At 56.7% G+C, this 21827-nt stretch overlaps 1 protein-coding gene across 2 annotated transcripts in view; it reads left to right on the top strand.

Annotated features, from left to right (window-relative positions):
* The window catches only part of SULT4A1 (sulfotransferase family 4A member 1), a 34808-nt gene that overhangs the window by 9944 nt on the left and 3037 nt on the right, over positions 1-21827 (top strand). For both annotated transcript variants that reach the window (XM_025282723.2, XR_003108578.2), the window contains exons 2-6: positions 6956-7086; positions 8248-8328; positions 10024-10150; positions 13878-13972; positions 20479-20617. In XM_025282723.2, coding sequence (XP_025138508.1) covers positions 6956-7086; positions 8248-8328; positions 10024-10150; positions 13878-13972; positions 20479-20617 — 573 coding nt within the window. The remainder of the gene's footprint in view (positions 1-6955; positions 7087-8247; positions 8329-10023; positions 10151-13877; positions 13973-20478; positions 20618-21827) is intronic.

The following is a 21827-nucleotide window of genomic DNA, read 5'->3' on the forward strand; positions in this document are numbered from 1 at the left end:
CTAAGGAATGTAGAGGAAAAAGTTTGTCCTTTCTTCCTCCTTGAGAATTCCAGAGCCCTCTTCCTTGGGGACCCCTAGACTTCCTATCAGCCTGCCTAGGAGATGACGCTCAGTTTGTATTGACGCTTTGAAACCAGCCTGTCTCTTCTTGGCCATTAGTGTGGGCACGGAGTCCGTCTGGTAGGAGCTGGGCTGTGTCTGAGTTCTGTTATCTCTCTGGTCGCTTGAGTGTTAACCCCGTAGCATCAGCTGTGCTTCGCGTGGTGGGGCTGGTGCTGAAGCTCTTTCCCCAGTGTTCCTGTCCTGTTGTTCAGGTGCTAGGTTGTGTTTGGACCTACTGGTTAGCACAAGGGGCTTCCTCCACTGTCTCCCGGAGTTTGCTCAGATTCATGTCCATTGAGTCAGTGATGCCATCTAACCATCTCATCTTCTGCTGCCCCCATCTCCTTTTGCCTGCAGTCTTTCCCAGCCCTACCTTCAGCATTTGGTCTGAATCTTAAGAGGGGTTTCTCCCCATACCCTGTCCTCTCCCTCAGGGTACTTGTTGCTCTGTTACTGGCTGAAAGAGGAGGGTTTTGAGGGCGTTGCCTGGTCCAGCTGCAGCCTTAGGTAGGCTCTGGGTTTCTTGGTCTTGATGGAACTTTCTCAGTGATGCCCTCCAGTGGCTGCCAACTCTGCCTTGATGGTGGGTCTTATGCGGGAAAGAGTCTCACATTGCTCTTTCTGCATTTGGGGTCTTCAGATCCCACGGATGGGCTTCTGCCCTGCCCATAGGGCCAGAGTTCTTTTCTTTCACCCAGTCTCCAGCCACGGTGGGTCTTCACCAGCACCTGGGGTTGGGGCGGAGCAGCAGGTTTTGCTGCCCCTCCTCCAGTGGCTTAATGCTTTCTTCCCATAGAGGAGGAGGGTTCCAGGAGGTTTTCTGTTTTCCTGGGGGAGCTAGACTGACCCCAGCTGTGGCACCTTTGTGTCCGGTGCCTGCAGAGCACCCATGGGGTGGACTGAGCACAGGTGCTTGTCCCTGTGTCCTCTTCAGACCTCATTATGTGATGACCAGAAGTAGGAAGGTCCGAGCCCCTGGGAGGAGGAGTGCGATGACTGTGGATTTCGGAAGCTCAGTGTTAGCTGACTTAGCAGCTAGAGAACCTAATGCCAGCAGAGGGGAGGGCAGCAGGTACATAGACCCTTTCACTGCAGGGCCCAGGAGTCGTACGCTGTGCCCCTTGGAGGAGTTTGAAGGCAGGAGGCTGTTGCAAAGACAGACACGTTTCTTTGGGGGAAGTGGGTCCAGAGAGGCCATGGAGTTGGGACTGTCACACACAGCAATAGGGTGGGATACAGTGCTGCGTCGGAAATGGACATCAGGTGAAGACCACAGCCTCGCCCTCCTGCTCGGCTCTTCTGGGATGCCTGTGGTCCCCCAGGGCAGAGAGCAGAGGCGTCTCCTCTGGAGAAATTGACCCCAAAGTGAAGACTTAGAAATGCTGCCACGCGGGCATCTGCTGTCATAGCCGTGAGGGTGCTGGGCTGGGCTGCACTCAAACATGTGAGGCCCTGCGGTCGGTAGGCGTGTTCACTGCAGAGAACTGTGTCCTGGGGCTTGTTCTCACCTGTCGGTGGACTCAAGGTCTCCAGATCTTAGCATCTCCAACAGGAAGGACAGAGACCTGCCAAAAGAAGACAAAAAGCAGCAAAAGGCACTCAGCAGAATCCAACACAATGTGCAGAGCAGAAGAAAACCTAAAAAAAGAACCACCCTGGCACTCTTGACTCTGTCCCACTGTAAGAGAGTGAAGTCAGGTACGCTTTTGGTGAAGAAGGCAGTCACACCAGGAATGAGCAAGTAAGGATCCTGAAAGAACTCTTGGAATTAAAAACATTGTAGCTGAAATTTTAAAAAGTCAGCTGTGAGGTTTGGATGGTGAAGCAGAGCAAATGTCCCGGAAAGTGGAACAGAAATTGTTACAAATTGATGACAAGTGGGAGCAAAGAGGTAGGAAAAGTAGAAGATCTCAGAGTTCCAGAAAGAGGGATAAGACAGCGGGAGAAAGATACTGGAAGTCAGGATTTCCAGACTGGAGCTTGAGTTAAAGGCCCCCTCGTGCCTGAATGTGCCTCCAGGCACCACGAATGAGAGACCTGGCTAAAGCACTTAACTGTGAAATTTCAGACAAGATCGCAAAGCTTCCAGAGATAAGAATGGGCCACATTCAAGGGACGAGGAACCAGGACCTCAGACTTCTCAGCACAGCGCTGGCAGCTGGAAGATGGGAACAGTGCATTCAGGGTCCCCCGCCTGGAATCCCATACCCAGCTCAGCCAGCCGTCCCGAGCGAGGTAGAATCAGACGCTTGTCATCAGGCTCCAGCTCATAGAGGGTGGGCTCTGCCGCCGTGCACGCGGACACCAAGGGGCACACGGCTAGAAGATTGGGTCCCTCCAGCCCCACGGAGACACGGGGAGACATTCGTGGGGCGCCGGGGGGCAGGGCACAACCCTCAGAGATTCATGGGGTGTGAGCGCAGCCCCTGCATTTGGCTGTGTGGGGAGTGTTTGCCAGGAATAATTATCTAGAGTCGGGCAAGGAATTGTTAATAGGCACATAAAACAGTGAGCGAGCAAGCAAAGGAAACACAGTCTCGTATGAGCGAGGAAGCGCTACCACTACACGCTGTACTTTGGATTAGACCGAGAATTGTGCCAGGACCGTGTGGGGGAGAGAAGCCTGCAGGAAGGAAGGCGGCTCAGTCAGAAGTCAGTAACCCATCAGAACGTACAGACGTGAAATAACAGTGTAAGCACGTCAGAAACTGGAGGGTAAGAGAAGAATCAGCAGGGCTTTGCTATGTTCACAGGAGTGGGTTGGGGAGGGGCGTGAGATTTCTGACCTCAGTCTTTTGACTCTTTTTTAAATTTATTTTTGACTGTGCTGATCGCCCTTGCTGCGTGCGGGCTTTCTCTAGTTGCGTTGAGCATGGGGGGCTCCTCTTCCTGGTGGCTCAGATTTAGTTGCCCCTTGGCTTGTGGAGTCTTCCCGGACCAGAAATCGAACCTGCGTCCCCTGCATCAGCAGGCGGGTTCTTAACCACTGGACCGCCAGGGAAATCCTCTCCTGACTTTTAAACCAGGTGTACACGTGTGATCTTTGGTAAAGAATAAAAATGAAAAGAACAGAATTCCAAAATTTCCCAGCCCCGGGATCCTGGCGCCTGGGGGTCCAGTTCCGACTGACTCCGACCGTGGCGTGCTGGTCCGTCCTGTCCCCAAGGGTTCTGGTGGGAATCTTGACGGGCTCTGCGCCAGCCATCCCCAGGGAGTTCCACCTGAACCCTCAGTGTTCTCCGCAGGTCAGAGTCACTGCCGCTGCCTCAGAGCCGCCTGGGAGCAGTTTCCCTGCCGTCAGCAGAAGCACGCCTGTGAGCCATTGACTCGCATCTGTTGACTTGAAAATGAGCTGCCGGAAAGCGTGTGGCTCATGTTACTCCCGCCTGGCCAGTCCCGTGTATCCCTGGGTTGAAAGCCTGGCTCTCCTCCACCTCACCTTGAATTTGCTGGGCGGCGGGTTGGCCTCCTGGGCACCTCTCCCCAGGGGGATCAGACGCAGAGGGGTGCGGGGAGGGGGCTGAGGCCCGGCTTCACCCCCACCTGCTTTTGCCCATCCCGTCCGGGTGGCTGGCTGTGGCCCCCCCCGTGCACCCCCAGGGGTGCTGGAGAGGCCGTCGGTGTAGGGCTGTGGTTCCCACCACTCCAGGGGTCGCTCTCCCCTCCCCAGCTCTGTGACCTTGGCCCGGAACCTGAACCCTGAGCTTCTTTATCCACCCAGGGGGTGCTTGTCAACCCTGCCTTGGCTGTGTCGGGCCTTGCCCCGGTGTCACCCATCAGCCCATCTTCGCGGGAAGGTGACCTGGCTTGGGGTGCAAGGAGGCTGAGGTATTTCCGATGTGAGCGGTCCAGGTGAGCGGTGCCCGCAGGTGTTAGGGGATGTGACCTGGGGCGGCAGGAGGCAGGGGTCTAGCTTCTCCCTGGAGCCCAGAACAGGGCGCACCCTTGCCAACCACCTTGGTGTTAGTGCTGTGAGACCTGTGCTGGCCTCCTGGCCCCCCAGAACGATACCTGGGTTGTTCTGGGCCGCTGAGTTGGTGGTAATTGGTTACAGCTGCTGTAGAAACCAGTAACACGACACGGCCTTGCTCCCTGCCCACGTGAGCTGCCCCTCCGTCAGCTCCCCAGCGGTGCCCAGAGTGCTGCGTGCAGCTGGACAGGAAGCCCAGGGTGCCCGGTGTCCACGGGGCTAGGGAGACTTGGAGGGTCCAGGGAGGCCTCTGAGTGGTGGTCCAAAGCGCAAGTCCAAGGTGACTAGGCAGAAGGGCAGCCCGTAGCAGGCCTGGGCCCTGGGTGCTGGGTGCAGTGGGTGGTGGAGAAGGCTGGCTGCAGCACAGAGGGCCAGAGCCGGGGAGAGGAGGCCACAGGCTGAGCAGGACGGCGTCCCTGGACGTGAGAACAGCAGGCAGGGCCCAGGCCCAGGCTTCCTGGCCACGGTAGCCAGGAGAGTGGGTGGATGGGCTGGGCAGGGGGGACACCTCAGTGGCGGGACTTGGAGGTGCCAGTGGGCAGGGGAGGCACCAGGTGGAGAGCTTGCAGAGCCGGGCTGCCTGCAGGGCCTGCATTTGGACTTCGGTTGAGGGGCTTTGTCTGGACCCTGGTGGTGACTGCCTGGTAGAGTCATCATCCCCGGTCGCTCTTTTCCGTGTGGTTTGTTCATATCCGGCTGGCCTGGGGACACCAGGGGCTGTTGCCCGAGCTGATCCCGGGTCCCCCACTCCCCGTCCTCCCTGGTGCCCGGCAGGGGCATGGTGTGCCCTCCTGAGCTGGAGGGCCAAGTGGTGCCCCACCAGGAAATGGACTTACAGGGCTGCCCTGGAGAGGGGGCTGTGAGGGACAGGCTGCAGAGAGCTTCCTGTGGGCTCTAACGAGGCTGGCCTTCCGGCGCAGCTCCTTAATGGAGGCACTCATGGAGCCTGTGAAATTGCTGTGTTGATGTTAGACATACTAATGTGCAGGAATGGCCGTCTGGGTCATGCCTGTGGGGGTTCCTGGGGTGGGGGGGGAGCACTAAATGTAGATCCTGAAGAACTCCTTGGTGGTGGTGGTTTGGCCGCTCAGTCGTGGCCTGTAGCCTGCCAGGCTCCTCTGTCCATGAGATTTCCCAGGCACGAATACTGGAGTGGGTTGCCATTTCCTCCTCCAGGGAATATTCCCAACCCAGCAATCAAACTCACATCTCCTGCACTGCAGGCAGATCCTTTACCATTGAACCACCAGGGAAGCCTGAAGACCTCCTTGGGAGGAAACTGCTCACGGTCTGATTTCTAAGGGTAACCCCCCAGTTCCCACCCCCACTCTCCCCGCCTGCCCCACCCAAGTGCAGCTGTCTTGAGCTGCTGGGTGGTTGGGCCTCGGCAGGAGGAATAGGCGGATGGGAGCCACACACTGGCGCTGTGACCTTGGGCCATTAGGCCTCAGGAACCTCACCTCTAAATGGGGTGGTGGTCCCCACGTCTCAGGCTGGAGGGCGGCCACAGCCACGGGGCAGACTCCTTTGGCGTCTCGCTCACTGTGCTCAGTGTCGTGTCTGGACCCGGCCCTGCCGGGTGCTGCCGCCCTTTGTGGCTCCCGTCGTCCGAGTCTCGGGGCTGATTCATTCATCCCGCTGCTCACTGACGCTTCCGCTGTTCCCAAGGCTTGCTCCTCTGAGGAGCGCTGCAGGGCTGTCCTGGTCTGTGTCTCTCAGCGTGGTCCTGGCTGCTGCTGTTCCTCAGTTGCCCAGTCGTGTCTGACTTTTTGCGATCCCATGGACTGCAGCACGCCAGGCCTCTCTGTCCGTCACCATCTCCCAGGGTTTGCCCAAGTCCATGTCCATTGCATCGGTGATGCCATCTCATCCCCTGATGCCCTCTTCTCCTTCTGCCCTCAATCTTTCCCAGCGTCAGGGACTTTTCCAGTGAACCAGCTGTTCAGCATCAGATGGCCAAAATACTGGAGTTTCAACTTCAGCATCAGTCCTTCCAATGAGTATTCAGGGTTGATGTCCCTTAAGATTAACTGGTTGGATCTCCTTGCTGTCCAAGGGACTCTCAAGAGTCTTCTCCAGCACCACAGTTTGAAGGCATCAGTTCTTCAGCGCTCTGCCTTCTCTGCAGTCCATCTCTCATAACCTAGGTGACCACCGGGAAGACCACAGCCTCAACCACAGGGCCTTTGTTGGAGAGCAACGTCTCTGCTTTTCCAGCACGCTGTCTAGGTTTGGCGTGGTTTCCCGACCAAGAAGCACATGTCTTCTGATTTCTTGGCTGCAGTCACCATCCGTGGTGATTTTGGAGCCCAAGAAGAGGAGATCTGTCACTGCTTCCGCCTTTTGCTCCTCTGAGTAACTGTGGGGCTGTTCCGGTCCATGTCTCTCGGTGTTGTCCTGGTACATGTCTCGTTACAGGTCAGACACGTGTTTTGCTTTAGTAGATACCAGCAGATGTGGTTTTCATTGTAAATAATTGACTGGCCAGTCATTCCCCTGGACCCTTATCACTCCTGGGTAAATGGAAATTCAGGTTCTGGAAGCCCAGGACTGATATCATGTGCTCATCACAGTCCTCGGGTCCCTGGGGGAGGCAGGCACCGCACGTCCTGTTCACCCCTCATGGCGGCCTCGAGAAATCTCCTGTCTGCATTCGGTGCTGGCAAGACAGGAGCTCAGAAAGGCCGGCTCAGCCACAGTCACCCCGAGAGGTGGCATCGAGGTGGCCAGTCTTCTTCCATTTGACTCAGGACACTGCCAAGACCTCCCCACAAAACCTGCAACCCTTCAGCCCTTTCCTGGGGTGGTCGGTGCTCCCCTGAGAGTAGGGCTGGCCCTTGGGCTTCCTTCCAGGCACCCCCTCACCAGCTTCTCTCCCTCCAGGCACCAGCTTGCTGCAGGAAGTGGTCTACTTGGTGAGCCAGGGGGCCGACCCTGATGAGATCGGCTTGATGAACATCGACGAGCAGCTCCCGGTCCTGGAGTACCCGCAACCAGGCCTGGACATCATCAAGGTGGGCTCGGGGCAGGCGTCACAGCCTACGTGAGCCCCTTGGGGGCCTTCCTGTGGTTGCTCCCGAGGGGTTCCTGGCCCCTTTGGTTAGAAGGAAAACAGCGAGCTCCTGGGGTCCCAGGTGGCCGGCAGGGAGAGACTGCCAGCCTGAGCTGGTGACGGTGACCCTGGAACCGAACCAGAGGGTGACAGGGGGTGACTTCGAGGAGGAAAGGCGGCAGCTGCCGGGAGTAGGGGGGAAGGTGGGGTGAGGGGCCTCCTCCTGTGGTTCATCCTGCCTGTTGTGGGGACTGTGTAGGATGTGTTTGCATCATAAATACTTGGTACCAAGAGTGAAACAAACATCCCCGAGTCCCGTCCGGCCCACCGCTCATGTTACCTGGGTTTTTTCTCTGCACTCTCCCCACTCTCCCCTCCGCCACCTCTCAGTTCAGGCCTCACTTCCCGCGTAGTCCCTCCCTGTCCATTCTCCTGTGAGATGGGCATTCTGAAGCTCTGAGAGGTCAGTGTTTGCATTGCCGCTGGCCAAGCCCCCCTGTGGAGCTGGGTGGGCGCCTGCTGCTGCTGCCCTGCTCCTGGCCTTGGGGTCCCACCCAGAACTGAGCTGACCCTGTGACGTCAGAGCCCTTGCAGCACTTAGAGCCCACAGGACAGGAAAACCAAGGGTCCTAGTGGTCGAACGGTGGCCCCTCCGGACAGGAGCAACATGGACAGGCTAGGGCCTGTCGGCAGGGACCCCTGAGTCAGGGCCTGGGGGCGGAGCGCTGGCCGATGGAGGGGCCAGGGGTGGCCAGGAGCAGCGGGGAACCCTGCGCTGAGACCACTGCAGAGCCCAGCAGCCCCCCTCCCTGTGCTTCTGTTTCCTCCGTGGCCCTTCATGGCCCGTCCTGCGGCCGCTCTTGGCCACTCCAGTCTGCAGCCCACCCTTGTGTCCTCTGAGCAGACCCCTGCTGGTACACCTAGACTCAGGCTGTTGGTACCTGTGTCTGGCTCATGTCTGCCCCCCAGGGTCCAGCCTGGGCAGGGCTGGGGGTTGTATCTCAGGGAGACGTTTCTGGGGCAGGGGTGCTGGTCCTGACTCGTCCGAGGCCCCATTGGGCCTGGGCTGGTCAGAAAGTCTGCCTGTCCTCCTCTGACCGCCTCCCCTCTCTGCCTGCCACAGGAGTTGACATCTCCCCGCCTCATCAAAAGCCACCTCCCCTACCGCTTCCTGCCCTCCGACCTCCACAACGGCGATTCCAAGGTAACCCTGGCTCCCCACTGCTCCCAGCCGCTCCCCACTCCTGGAACCAGGGACACATGTGCCAGTCCAAGCTGTGGTCTGTCAGAGGCACGAGTTCCCGGAGAACCTCGGTGGGGTGGGATCCCCGGAGAGATGTCCTTGAGCCTTGTCGCTAGTGTTTTATATCCATGTTGCTTATCTGGGTTCTTCCTCACAGTTGAACTTCACCAGCCAGGGCTCAGCCTCTTCCTGTTTAAGACTTAAGGACTCACGGCTGCTTTCATTGTCTCTGCTTTTTTCTGTTTTCTCAACTGCATGAGATGTTTGAGGTCTATAGTTCTCATCACCAGGAGGGTCAGGACCATAATTTTTCTGTCTTCTGCTGATTTTAAAGTAGTGCTGGAGACACCGCAGCGTTCATAGCAGCCCAGTGTCCTATCGCCAGGCTGCGGAAGCACCCTCAGCACCCGTCACCAGATGCATGGGTATGAGAGGTCTGGTAGATGTGTACAGTGGAAAACCATTCAGCCGTAAAAAGAGAAGGGCATTCTGGCACTTGCAGCAGGGGGGCTGGACTTGGGCGGCATTATGCCAAGTCAGGCAGAGAAGGGCAAACACTGCTTGGTATCACGTTATATGGTTCTTTCAGTGGAATCTGAAAAACTGCAACAAACTAGTGAATGTAATAAAAGCGACCAGACTCAAAGATAAAAAGAAAACCAGTGGTTACCAGTGGGGAGAGGGAAGCGGGCAGGGCAAGATAGGAATGGGGACTAAGGGATACAAACTGTTACGTAAAATGGACAAGAACTCGGGCAAACTCTGGGAGATGGTGGGGGACAGGGAGGCCTGGCCTGCCGCAGTCCATGGGGCCGCAAAGAGTCGGACACGACTGAGCGAGTGAACAACAGCAACAACGTGTATAAAACGAGCTACGGGGGTATATTGTACATCGCGAGGAATATAGCAGATATCTTATGTAAAAGGAGTGTACTCTTGACAAATTTTGAATCACTGTATTTTATACATGTGACATATAATACTGTATATCAACTATCAGTTCAGTCACTCAGTTGTGTCCGACTCTTTATGACCCCATAGACTGCAGCACACCAGGCCTCCCTGTTCATCACAAATTCCCGGAGCTTGCTCAAACTCATGTCCGTTGAGTCGGTGATGCCATCCAACCATCTCCGCCTCTGTCGGCCCCTTCTCCTCCCGCCTTCAGTCTTTCCCAGCATCAGGGTCTTTTCCAAGGAGTCAGCTCTTCGCATCAGGTGGCCAGAGTATTGGAGCTTCATCTTCAGCATCAGTCCTTCCAGTGAATATTCAGGACTGATTTTCTTAATGATTGACTGGTTTGATCTCCTTGCAGTTCAAGGGACTCTCAAGAGTCTTCTCTAAAGGATCAACTATAGTTTAAAAAAACAAGTAGTGCTAGAGGACAGAAGTGTGATCAAACACGCAAGTGATTGTCCTAGCTGACGCTGTTGTGTGGACAGGAGTGCAGCTCTGCTGAGACAGAGCAACGGTGAGAAGGCACTTGGTCCTGGCGTGTGAAGGGCTGACCTCACCATGGGTAATGGGCTAGGAGAGTAGCTTGTAGGTCAGCAGAGCCTGCTCAGGGCGGCCTTCCTGGGCCGGAGGATCGCAGACTAACCTCCCCCGTCTGCCCGCCTGTGCCTCCTCCTCCCCCTGCCCACCCCCCCACCGCAGGTCATCTACATGGCCCGGAACCCCAAGGACCTGGTGGTGTCTTATTACCAGTTCCACCGCTCGCTGCGGACCATGAGCTACCGAGGCACGTTCCAGGAGTTCTGCCGGAGGTTCATGAACGACAAGTGTGAGTGTCTCTGTGTGATGTTCCCGCAGGGGTGCTTCCCATCACCCCAGGACTGTGATAACCGCGGGGCTGGCCTGCTTCCCTGCTGGTGGGCAGCGGAGCTCGGGCTGAGGGAGGTCAGGAAGCTTGTGCCAGGCCGAGTGGGCATTCGATGCCGAAGCCCATCTCTCTCCCCATACCCTTGGGGTTCTGAGAAGTCTCCTGGTTAAAAGCATCTGTATCCCTGCCTGGATTCCAAGCTGTGGGAACAGTGACCTAGATCCCCCCGTTATTGGTGCCTGAGGCCAGTGTGGAGGCTGTGGCTTTGTGTGAGGGCCCCAGGCCTTCAGCTGGACTTGAGGGTCAGACATGGCCGCCAGCCCCAGGCCAGTGTGGCAGGTGGGGTTCACTCCGAGGGAGGGACGGGACAGTGCTCTAGGCAGGAATCACGTTCCCAGGGGAGAGGCTTCGGCAGGGGCCGAGCCTGCCAGGGCCCCTCCATCCATGTCTGCCCTCCCTGGGGAGGAGCAGACCAGGGAGGGAGCTGTCCCCTTGGCCGTGGTGTTGATTCTGTTCCCCTACCCGCCAACCCTGGCTTCTCTGCACACCCTGCTGCTTAAGACTTTGTGCTCAGGAGAGTTTTGAAATGAATTAAGTCTGTCCGGAGACTCTCCTGCAAATACACTTGCTGTTTTATTTCCCAGCTTGGGGAACCCTCAGCCTGGTTGTCCATTTGTTGTCCAGCCCAGGCAGGGCAGGGGTTCTGCAATGAGATTACGTGGCAAGAGCATGATAAAGCGCATAGAGGCAGTACAGGAGCGCAGCACCCCAAGTTTACATGGGACCTGGGACGGCTGGATTGGAGCCTGGCTGAAGACCAGACCTCCTGAGTGAGCTCCCCACTGTGCCTGAGGCCCTCTCATTCCTGCCCTTGCGTCTCTGCTTCAGCCCAGCCTGGGGAGGAGGGACCCCGAATGGGAAGGGACAAGTGTAGGTGGCCTCAGCAGTTGTGCCTTAAGGCCCTGGGAACCTGCTGAAGGCCTCTGTTCAACCTCCCTTCCGCCCAGCCCATCAGCTGGCTCGGGCCCCTCCTGGTCTGTCAGGTATTTGGTTCCCAAAGCTGTGTTTTAAGTCCTGATTTGCGTTCCTGCTTTTAAAGCAGCCACCAGCATGGGAACACCACCACTGCAAACAGTGGGTGTCCACTGCGTTCACACTGCCCCACGGTACAGACCTTAAAAGCCCCCTGCTCAGGCCGGAGGAGTTAAAAGTTATTCAGTACAGGCCCCTCCACCTTGTGAAGGTCACGGCACTGCCCAGCACTGACGTTCAAGGCTGCACACGCTTGCTGTGGTCCCCCACAGCCCCTGCACCCGAGCACCTGGTCCCGTTTATTTCCTGCTCTGAGGAGGCTTGCCTTCCCTGTCCAAGGTGCTGAAGAGCTTGAGTGCCGTGCAGAAGAGGCAGTGAAACTCGCTGTCCGTCCACTGACAGTCTGGGCGCGCTGCCCCGAGGCCTGTGTCAGGGGTTGTGACGCACACACTGCAGGGCAGGGGTGGGGGGGGTGGTGCCTGGGCCCGAGTGCCAGGGGACAGGAGCAGGGTGGAGGAGTGCCTGCGTTCCCTGTCTTCTCGGCCTCCCTGTCCCCGAGTCCCCCCCCCCAGGAGCAGGGTGGAGGAGTGCCTGCGTTCCCTGTCTTCTCGGCCTCCCTGTCCCCGAGTCCCCCCCCCCCGCCACCGCCCCATCCTCAGGCCCTGGTTGTCTGTCTTCGAGTGTTCTCTGGGAGGATGGGAGTGTTCTGGTCTCCATGTCCATGCCCAATGGACTGCTCAGGCCCAGGATGCCGGTCTGTGTGCCAGCTGTGGGCCCAGACTTGGGAGCGTCTGCTCGGGGCCCCCAGGGTTACCAGCCTGCCAGCGAGTTGGTCAGGTCCCTTCCTTCTCTGGACTCACCCCCATGCTGAAGATTGGGAAGGCTGGCCTGGCCCTCATGTCCTGCCCTGTGCGTGGGTCTCCTCCTGGTGTGGGAGGAGTGGGGATGTGCCAGGCCGACGGGAGGGTGCGAGACCTGGAGCCTGAAACCTTGGCCGTGGGGGGGCCAGGCCAGGAGGGCCAGGGCTCACCCAGTAGTGGGCCTAGTGAGGCCTTTGGCTGTAGCCTGCACTGTTGATTCATTTCTGCCCACTCACCCCCCATCCCCTTCCAGAGCGCCCCCTTCCTTCTCCATAAATGGCCTGAAGAGGGCCTTCTGCTCTGTTCCACCCCCACCACCAATGCTCCCTTGACCAATACCTCCACTCCCAGGACCCACGTCGGACTGTGGGCCTAGGCTGCTGCTGCGCTGCGCCCTGCTGGTGGGATGGCAGACTGCTGATGGATTGGGCTGGTGGGGTCGGGGTCCCCATTTCCCAGCCTTGGTCACGCGTGTACTCATGGCTTTGCCACTCGGTGGACTTCAGTAGTACACATGGGACCCCCAGTGCCTCCCACCAGAGAGGACACACAGCGATGCCCCCACTGGTCCCCAGGGGCAGAGACCTGTATCTGCTTCTCTTGGGGCGGCAACCCAGCGGTAGGCGGTGGCGGAGCACAGGTTCTGTAGTCATGCCGTTCACAGAGGAGGAGGTGCAAACAGGTTCAGGGCCTGCTCTGTCTCATGGCCAGTGAGGGTGTGAGAGGCTGGCTGCCTCTGATCCAAGTCCTTGTCCTCTGCCCCCCTGCCTGGCCTCCGTCTGATGGTGCCGTCTGCCTCTGACCCCCTCCGCCCGTGCCCCCCCGCTTCTCTGAGGCCCCTTTGCAGCACCCTGCCCTGCTTCCCGCCCAGCCCTCGTGGATCGCTTCAAGCTTGCCTGGTGTGGGAGGCGCCTGCCCCAGGCCTTGGGGCTCCCTCCCAGTGCTGGTCACTCCCATGTGGCCGTCACCAGTGTCCTTGGGCTTTGCTGTCAGGCCGGGAGCTCCTCTGGCCTTGGGCCATGTGTCGTGTCCTAGGGTTCGGGAGGTGGATGGGCGCTCAGCTAAGTGAGGGCCCTGGCAGTGTGGCCACTCCTCTTGACTGGCCTCTGTTGTCCAGCTGGACCTGCTTCTCGAGGCTCCACTGGCCCAGGGGCCCCCACGTTCTCTGGCCGAGACCTCCCTCTAGTCCACATGGAAGCCCCCTTGGAAGCTGCCTTCACAGTGGGGGGCATCAGTGTGAACCCGTGGTCACGAGAACCCATAGTTTTTATGAAGAATGCTGTGAAGAGGCCTGGCCACACTGGCTGGTACATGGGTCCCCCTGTGGCCGTGGGACCCCAGCCCTAGGCCACAGCCTGGAGGGTCGTGGGACATGCCGGCTGTGGTGCAGGCGTGAGCTCGTGTGTCGGGACAGCCCGTTGCCCCTCTTCACACTGTGCCTCCCGGTCCTGCCTGTGTCTGGCCCCATGTCAGCTCCGTCCTCCCCGGCTGCAGACCGACTGGCCCTGGGCCCAGCTCCTCTAGGTGGCCCTCTCTTGCATTCACCACGGGTTTGAGAAGCTCCTGGAGCTGGCACCTGCGCACCCAGGGGACAGAGGCCTCCCCGCTCAGGGTCGGGCCTTGGGCGTCTGGGAGGTGGGGCGAAGGCTGGCAGGTGGGAGCGGTGGGGCAGGCGGCCAGGGGACGTGCGGCTGCCTGAGGAGCTGGAGCTGCGTCGCAGGTGCTGGGCAGAGGAACGAGCCGCCATCCACGCGCCCGTCCCTCCTGTGACCTCTCCTGTCCTCTTGTGTCCACAGTGGGCTATGGCTCCTGGTTTGAGCACGTGCAGGAGTTCTGGGAACACCACATGGACTCGAACGTGCTATTCCTCAAGTACGAAGACATGCACCGGGTGAGTGCCTGGGGGTGGGCGCCTCAGGGTGAGTGCCTGGGGGGTGTGTCCTGAGGGGCGTGTCCTGAGGGGTGGGTGCCTCGGGGGTGTGTCCTGAGGGGGTGGGTGCCTCGGGGGTGTGTCCTGAGGGGGTGGGTGCCTCGGGGGTGTGTCCTGAGGGGGTGGGTGCCTCGGGGGTGTGTCCTGAGGGGGTGGGTGCCTCGGGGGTGTGTCCTGAGGGGGTGGGTGCCTCGGGGCGTGTCCTGAGGGGTGGGTGCCTCGGGGGTGTGTCCTGAGGGGGTGGGTGCCTCGGGGGTGTGTCCTGAGGGGGTGGGTGCCTAGGGGGTGTGTCCTGAGGGGCGTGTCCTGAGGGCTGTGTGCCCTGGTGGTTAGGTGCCAAGGGGCAGGGGTGATGCTCCAGGCTCCGTGCCGTCTGTCCCACAGTGGAGCCCTCAGGGAGGGTGGGGCCTGCAGTGCCTGGTCATCAGGGGTGCGTCTTGGACCTCAGGGTTCCAGGTGGGCCCAGAGCCCCTGACAGGGCTTCGCCTCCGGCCCATGCAGGCCCCCAGGCCCTTGCTCTGGCCTGGGCCGTGTGCAACTCCCGAGTTAGGGGTGGCCTGCAGTGCTTCTGAAAGGCCTGTTTAGTTTTCTGCTTCGACAGTGGTGGAGCACTGCTGGGGTCCAGTCCCGGTGGATCCAGGGAATTCGAAGCAGGGACGGCATTGGCAAACTGGATACAATCAGTTCAGTTCAGTCTCTCAGTTGTGTCTGACTCTTTGAGACCCCATGAATCACAGCACGCCAGACTTCCCTGTCCATCACCAACTCCCGGAGTTCACCCAGACTCACGTCCATCAAGCCATCCAGCTATCTCATCCTCTGTTGTCCCCTTCTCCTTCTGCCCCCAATCCCTCCCAGCATCAGAGTCTTTTCCAATGAGTCAACTCTTCACGTGAGCTGGCCCAAGTACTGGAGTTTCAGCTTCAGCATCATTCCTTCCAAAGGAATCCCAGGGCTGATCTCCTTCAGAATGGACTGGTTGGATCTCCTTGCAGTCCAAGGGACTCTCAAGAGTCTTCTCCAACACCACAGTTCAAAAGCATCCATTCTTCGGTGCTCAGCCTTCTTCACAGTCCAACTCTCACATCCATACATGACCACAGGGAAAACCATAGCCTTGACTAGACGAACCTTTGTTGGCAAAGTAATGTCTCTGCTTTTCAATATGCTATCTAGGTTGGTCATAATTTTCCTTCCAAGGAGTAAGTGTTTTTTAATTTCATGGCTGCAGTCACCATCTGCAGTGATTTTGGAGCCCAGAAAAATAAAGTCTAAACTGTTTCCACTGTTTCCCCATCTATTTCCCATGAAGTGATGGGACCAGATGCCATGATCTTCTTTTTCTGAATATTGAGCTTTAAGCCAACTTTTCCACTCTTCACTTTCACTTTCATTAAGAGGCTTTTTAGTTCCTCTTCACTTTCTGCCATAAAGGTGGTGTCATCTGCATGTCTGAGGTTATTGATATTTCTCCCGGCAATCTTGATTCCAGCTTGTGTTTCTTCCAGTCCAGCATTTCTCATGATGTACTCTGCATATAAGTTAAATAAGCAGGGTGACAATATACAGCCTTTTCCTATTTGGAACCAGTCTGTTGTTCTGTGTCCAGTTCTAACTGTTGCTTCCTGACGTGCATACAAATTTCTCAAGAGGCAGATCAGGTGGTCTGGTATTCCCATCTCTTGAAGAATTTTCCACAGTTTATTGTGATCCACACAGTCAAAGGCTTTGGCATAGTCAAGAAAGCCGAAATAGATGTTTTTCTGGAACTCTCTTGCTTTTTCCATGATCCAGCGGATGTTGGCAATTTGATCTCTGGTTCCTCTGCCTTTTCTAAAACCAGCTTGAACATCAGGAAGTTCACGGTTCACATAGAACCATTCAACTTCAGCTTCTTCAGCATTACTGGTTGGGGCATAGACTTGGATTACTGTGATATTGAATGGTTTGCCTTGGAAACGAAGAGAGATCATTCTGTCGTTTTTGAGATTGCATCCAAGTACTGCATTTCGGACTCTCTTGTTGACCATGATGGCTACTCCATTTCTTCTGAGGGATTCCTGCCTGCAGTAGTAGATATAAGGGTCATCTGAGTTAAATTCACCCATTCCAGTCCATTTTAGTTCGCTGATTCCTAGAATGTCGACATTCACTCTTGCCATCTCTTGTTTGACCACTTCCAATTTGCCTTGATTCATGGACCTGACATTCCAGGTTCCTATGCAATATTGCTCTTTACAGCATCGGACTGCCGGGGTCCAGCCCCAGCTGATCCAGGGTATTCGAAGGAGAGACGGCTAGGCGACCTATTCAAATGTTAATTAGAGATAATAAAGAGGAATAGAATGAGGATAGCTCAGTAGGAAAATTCAGTGGAGAAAAGAAGCTGAGTGGCTTGGTTTACGCGGAAAATCAATATAACCCGTGACACCAGGTTAGCTCTGACCACGGAGGCCGCAGGCGCCCTCTCGAATAGCGGAAGGTGCCCCACCTTAGACACCTTCTCGAGTGGGTCTTAGAAGCCCAGGCAAATAAATGGTCGCAGAGGACATCCACGCTCCAGATGGACACTCAGCTGGAAGTTAAAGGGAAGAATGACATGGGGAGACCAAGCATTGGTGAGCAAGGCCCATAGCTTTATTTTCAACAGGGGCTTTTATACCCTAAGTTACACATAGAGGATAATAGGGGATGCAAAATCAGCAGTCTTTGATGCTTATCAAAAACCAGGGTTTCTTTCCTGCAGATTTATCGTATACAAATGGTTTAGGTGATTTACATCATCTTCTGGCCAGAGGCCTATTAACATTTTATGACTCTTGACAAGCACTTATCAACAAAGACTTATTTTCTCTAAGAGTAATTATTTTAAGGTTTGGCGCCATCTTCCGAAGATAAGATTACGTTCCTATAGGGTGGATGTGTAATGGGTTTACAAAGGAAAGAATTTACTACCTTAAGGGTCTAAAGTTACTAACACCAGGCCACTACTTATTTTTTCTACATACCAACTATATTAATTAATGCACATTCAAGGATACAATTCAGGGGATGTGAAAACTTGGCAACAAACATTGGCTCATCAATGAAATCTTTTACTAGTTTTATTCTGACAGTTTCTAATTCTCTGAGAGGCTCTAAGCTATTTGAATATCTTAAGCTTCCCGTGCCTCTGGAGGCTGGGAGACTGTAAACAATCGTATGCATAGCTGTAGGTGTCCGGGTAAACTTGTCAGGCGAGTTAGAGAGCCATCTGAGGGGTTTGGATTTAAACACTCCTAATTGCCCAGGAACTTTATTAATTGGAGCTGTAAGTTAACTCTTTGACAGAGAGAGTGAGATGGTGGTGGGGGACAGCCCCCAGTAAAGTCAGAGGTGAGAGCACAAAGCAATAAAGTAGGCAGACTCTGGTTTTTTGGGGAGTAGATGCTCGAGAATATCCGGGGGCACTCCCGAGGCTCGATCCCGCCTTTGCGTATGCCGAGCCCCCTTCCTCATGACCTTTGTCACGAGTGGAATGTCTCTCGCCGGCTCCCGGCATCGGACCTTGCTTCTATCACCAGTCACATCCACAGCTGGGTATTCTTTTTGCTTTGGCTCCATTCCTTCATTCTTTCTGGAGTTATTTCTCCACTGATCTCCAGTAGCATATTGGGCACCTACTGACCCGGGGAGTTCCTCTTTCAGTATCCTATCATTTTGCCTTTTCGTACTGTTCATGGGGTTCTCAAGGCAAGAATACTGAAGTGGTTGCCATTCCCTTCTCCAGTGGACCACATTCTGTCAGATCTCTCCACCATGACCCGCCCGTCTTGGGTTTCCCCATGCGCATGGCTTAGTTTCATTGAGTTAGACAAGGCTGTGGTCCTATTGTGATTAGATTGACTAGTTTTCTGTGAATATGGTTTCAGTGTGTCTATCCTCTGATGCCCTCTTGCGACACCTACCGTCTTACTTGGGTTTCTCTTACCTTGGGCGTGGGGTATCTCTTCACGGCTGCTCCAGCAAAGCGCAGCCACTGCTCCTTACCTTGGACGAGGGGTATCTCCTCACCGCCTCCCTTCCTGACCTTCAACGTGGGATAGCTTCTCTAGGCCCTCCTGCTACTGGATACAATAGCTTTAATTAAATATTAATTAGAGACATAAAGAGTAATAGAATAAGGATAGCTCAGTGAGAAAATTTAGTGGAGAAAAGAGGCTGAATAATTCAGCCAGAAGGCGAGAGAAAGAACGACATGGGGAGACCAAGCTTCGGTGAACAAGGCCCGCACTTTATTTTCCAAAGTAGTTTTTATACCTTAAGTTATGCATAGAGGATAATGGGGGAAGGGGTAGAGTCATGCAGTAAGCCAGGCTTTCTTCCTGCAAACTTATCATATGCAAAAGTTTAGGTGATTTGCATCATCTTCTGGCCCAGAGGCCTGTTAACATTTTAAGACCCTTTCTTAAGAAAACTTATTTTTCTCTAAAGGTGATTAGTCAGGCACCACCCTCCAAAAGCATTAGATAAAGTTGCATTCCTATAGGGCAAAGATGTGGTGGGCTATAACAAGAAAAAGAATTAACTCAAGGGTCCAAGATTACAAACATTAAAGCTACTACTTACACCAATTATATTAATCAATACACTGCCAGGGACACAGCAGGTAAGGGATATGGAGACTTAGCAGCAAACATTGGCCCAACAAGTGAAAAACCCTTCACCAATATAGTTTCTAATCAATCTTTTAACTGCTCAAAGGAATCTGTATTTAGACAGTTTAGAACATCTCATGCCTCTCACGGTTGGGAGGCTGTGGATAATCACATGTGGCGGGAAGAACTTATTCAGGCAGGCTAGAGGACTTCCAAAGGATTTTGTAGGTTAAAACACTCTTATCATGCCCAGGAACTTTATTAACTGGAGCTGTAAGTTAACTCTTTTTCAGAGAGAGGTGGTGGGGGACAGCCCCCTGTAAAGTCAGAGGTGTAGGTGAGAGCACAAAGCAGTAAAGTAGGCAGACTCTGGTTTTGGGGGTAGATGCTCGAGAATCTCCAAGGGGCTCCTGAGGCTCGATCCCGCCTTTGCATATGCCGAGCCTCCTTCCTCATGACCTTTGCCACAGGCGGAGTTCCTCACTCTGGCTCCTGGCAGAGCACCACCCAGCACCCTGTCCGAGGTGAGGGGACCAGCTCGGGGCAAAGGCCGAGGTGGCTGAGTCTGCATTTCTCATCCAGGCTGTCTGTCTGTGGGGGGGCGGGGGGCTGGTTTGCAGGCTGCTGACCACCTGGCGGGTGTGTGCTGGTGTCTGGCCTCTGCTCCCCTTGGTGAGCTCCCCTGCTCCCTGGGGTGTGTTCTTGGCAGCGTGTCCACCGTCGCATGTTTGTCCATCCACTCAGGGCTTCGGGCATTCGGGCTGTTCCCATTCTGGGTAACTGAGCAGAGTGCTGTGGGTGTTCCTGTGTCTGGGTGGACACGAGTTGTCTTTTCATCTTTTTTTCCCTCCACCCCTGTTCTGGGATGGGGGGGCACGGGGCTCCATGGCAGGGTGGGATGAGGAGGAGCCCGCCCATCCAGCTGCAGACGTACCTGCAGGGCGCGGTGCCAGCTGGCAGGTTGCTCCCAGCGCCTCGGTTTTATGAGTCACTTAGTATTTCATCCCAAGGGAGCAGGGCGTGCAGTTTACAGAAAACGTCAGAGCTGAAACACAGCCCTGTGCCCCGCTTCTCCAGACTCGCCGCGAGGCTGTGTCTGCCTTGCAGGCCTGTGGGAGAGGAGACAGCCTCTAGCGTTCTCCTCACGTGACCCAGCCACTGCCTGCCGGTGTTTGGTCTGCTGACAGACAGCCCAGGCTATGGGCAGGACGCTGGGCACGGCGACGCTGGGGCGGAGACCGCTGCGGGCTTCAGTGTTTCCTGGGGCGGGGCATGGCTGCGGAGGGGCGGGGCTGTGTGGGAGCAGGTGGGCAGGGCCCCTCGGAGACGGTGAGGCAGCGGCAGCTGTGCCGTCAGCGGTGCCGGGGCGCCGGGGCCCAGAGACGGCTTCACGTCACCGAATCTTCGCAGCGAGCCAGGTGCCCTGCCCCCCTAGGTGGGCTGGCCCTGGGGCCTCCGGGGCCCCCGGGGCCTCCTCAAGGCTCTCCCGAGCGCCGTCTGGGTTCCAGCTGATGGTGGGGAAGGAAGGGGAGAGCGAGCTGGTCCTGCCCCTGGCACAGCGCCCAAGCGCCTTCCTTTACTGCTTGCTGCTGCTGGACATGGCCGCCGCTACGTCAAGGCCTCACATCTGCTTCCAGACTCCTAGAGGGCCGGGGCGGGAGCTGAGCCCCCTTGGGCAGTCTCTCAACCCGGATCCTTATTTCTTGATGATGATGGCGTCCGATTTGTCTCGAGGACTTGAGTCAGGCCGTGGATAAAAGGTCCCCAGAGTGGTGTTCCACAAAGGCGCCGCCTCTGATGGGCTCCCGCGTCTCTGCTCTTGTCTTCCAGGACCTGGTGACCTTGGTGGAGCAGCTGGCCAGGTTCCTGGGGGTGTCCTGCGACAAGGCACAGCTGGAGTCGCTGACCGAGCACTGCCACCAGCTGCTGGACCAGTGCTGCAACGCCGAGGCCCTACCCGTGGGCCGGGGTACGTGCCCGCCCGGCCCCGGGCCCCCGCCCCCCCCCGCCGGCATCCTCATGCTTTCCGGATGCCTATTCTCCCCCCGGCCCCGAGTCATGCTTCAGCTTCATATCTCCAGAGCCTTCTGCTCCCCAGGGTGGGGGGCAAGAAGGTAACCCAAAATGGGCCACTGAGGATCCTGGAAGCCCCCGCTGGAGTCGGCCTGTGGCCCTGCACAGGGTGTGGAGTTCACGGGGGGGTGGCTGCTGGGGGGGGGCATGTCTCAGGTTCTTTGGGGAAGAGGTTTTCAGGCAGACACCTCCTCAGATGGCCCCCACCCTGGCGATGGGTTTGGGGCTGTGGAGTTGAGGAGCACAGAGTGTGCACACGGCTTCCTCGAGCTCCAGCTGGCTCGAGGGGTCCGTGTGAGCAAGGGCCGTCTCCCTCTGTTCCCCAGGGGAGGCAGCCACACAGGTGAGGTGCAGCGCATCCCAGGGAAGGGGTGTGTGTGTGTCTGTGGTGTATGTGCTGTGTGTATATGTGACGGGTATGTGTGCACAGTGTGTGTGTGTGTACGCATGTGAGAGAGTGACAGCAAGCAGGAAGTGCAGGCCTCTCCAGGGCTGGCCGGGCAGCTGTCACAGAGGCCAGGGGGCCCTCCCAGCCCAAGAGCAGGGTGCTGGGGGTGGAGCCTTCTGAGGTGCGGGCAGGTGTTCCCGCAGGAGTCCTCCCCAGATCCACGGAGGCTGCTGTCTGTGCCCCGAGGGCTCGTGCTGTTTGCAGCTGCTTCCTGGCAGAGGGCTCAGGCATTCACATCCGCGGCACCTCAAATCCATGGCCGAGGCTGGTTCCCAGCTCCCGGGTTGGAGAGGAGGGCTCGGAATGACACCGGACTCCATGAGCAGCCGCCCAGAGGGGAGAGAGGAGCTCCTCCACGGCGTGGCCGGGCTGCTCTGGCCCTTCATCCTCCCTATACGGAGGGCCGTTCGGGTTGCCGACCTGTGTGGCTCCCAGGCTGTCCTGAAGGTCAGGCGGTTGGGCGCCTTCCTGTCAAGGCAGGCAGGCCACTCTCTGGGAAGACGTTAGTTAACGAGCCATGTCACCCTGCCGTTTATTTCCTGGCTGCATCTTCATGAATGTTTATAATTTAAAATTTATTTGCTCTTTTTTAGTTTTGCTTTCTCTGTGTTCTGTTACGCCTGGGTGTGACCTTCTCCAGAAGCCCCCCTTTCGGTTC

Source organism: Bubalus bubalis, chromosome 4, assembly GCF_019923935.1.
Source record: "Bubalus bubalis isolate 160015118507 breed Murrah chromosome 4, NDDB_SH_1, whole genome shotgun sequence".
NCBI lineage: Eukaryota > Metazoa > Chordata > Mammalia > Artiodactyla > Bovidae > Bubalus > Bubalus bubalis.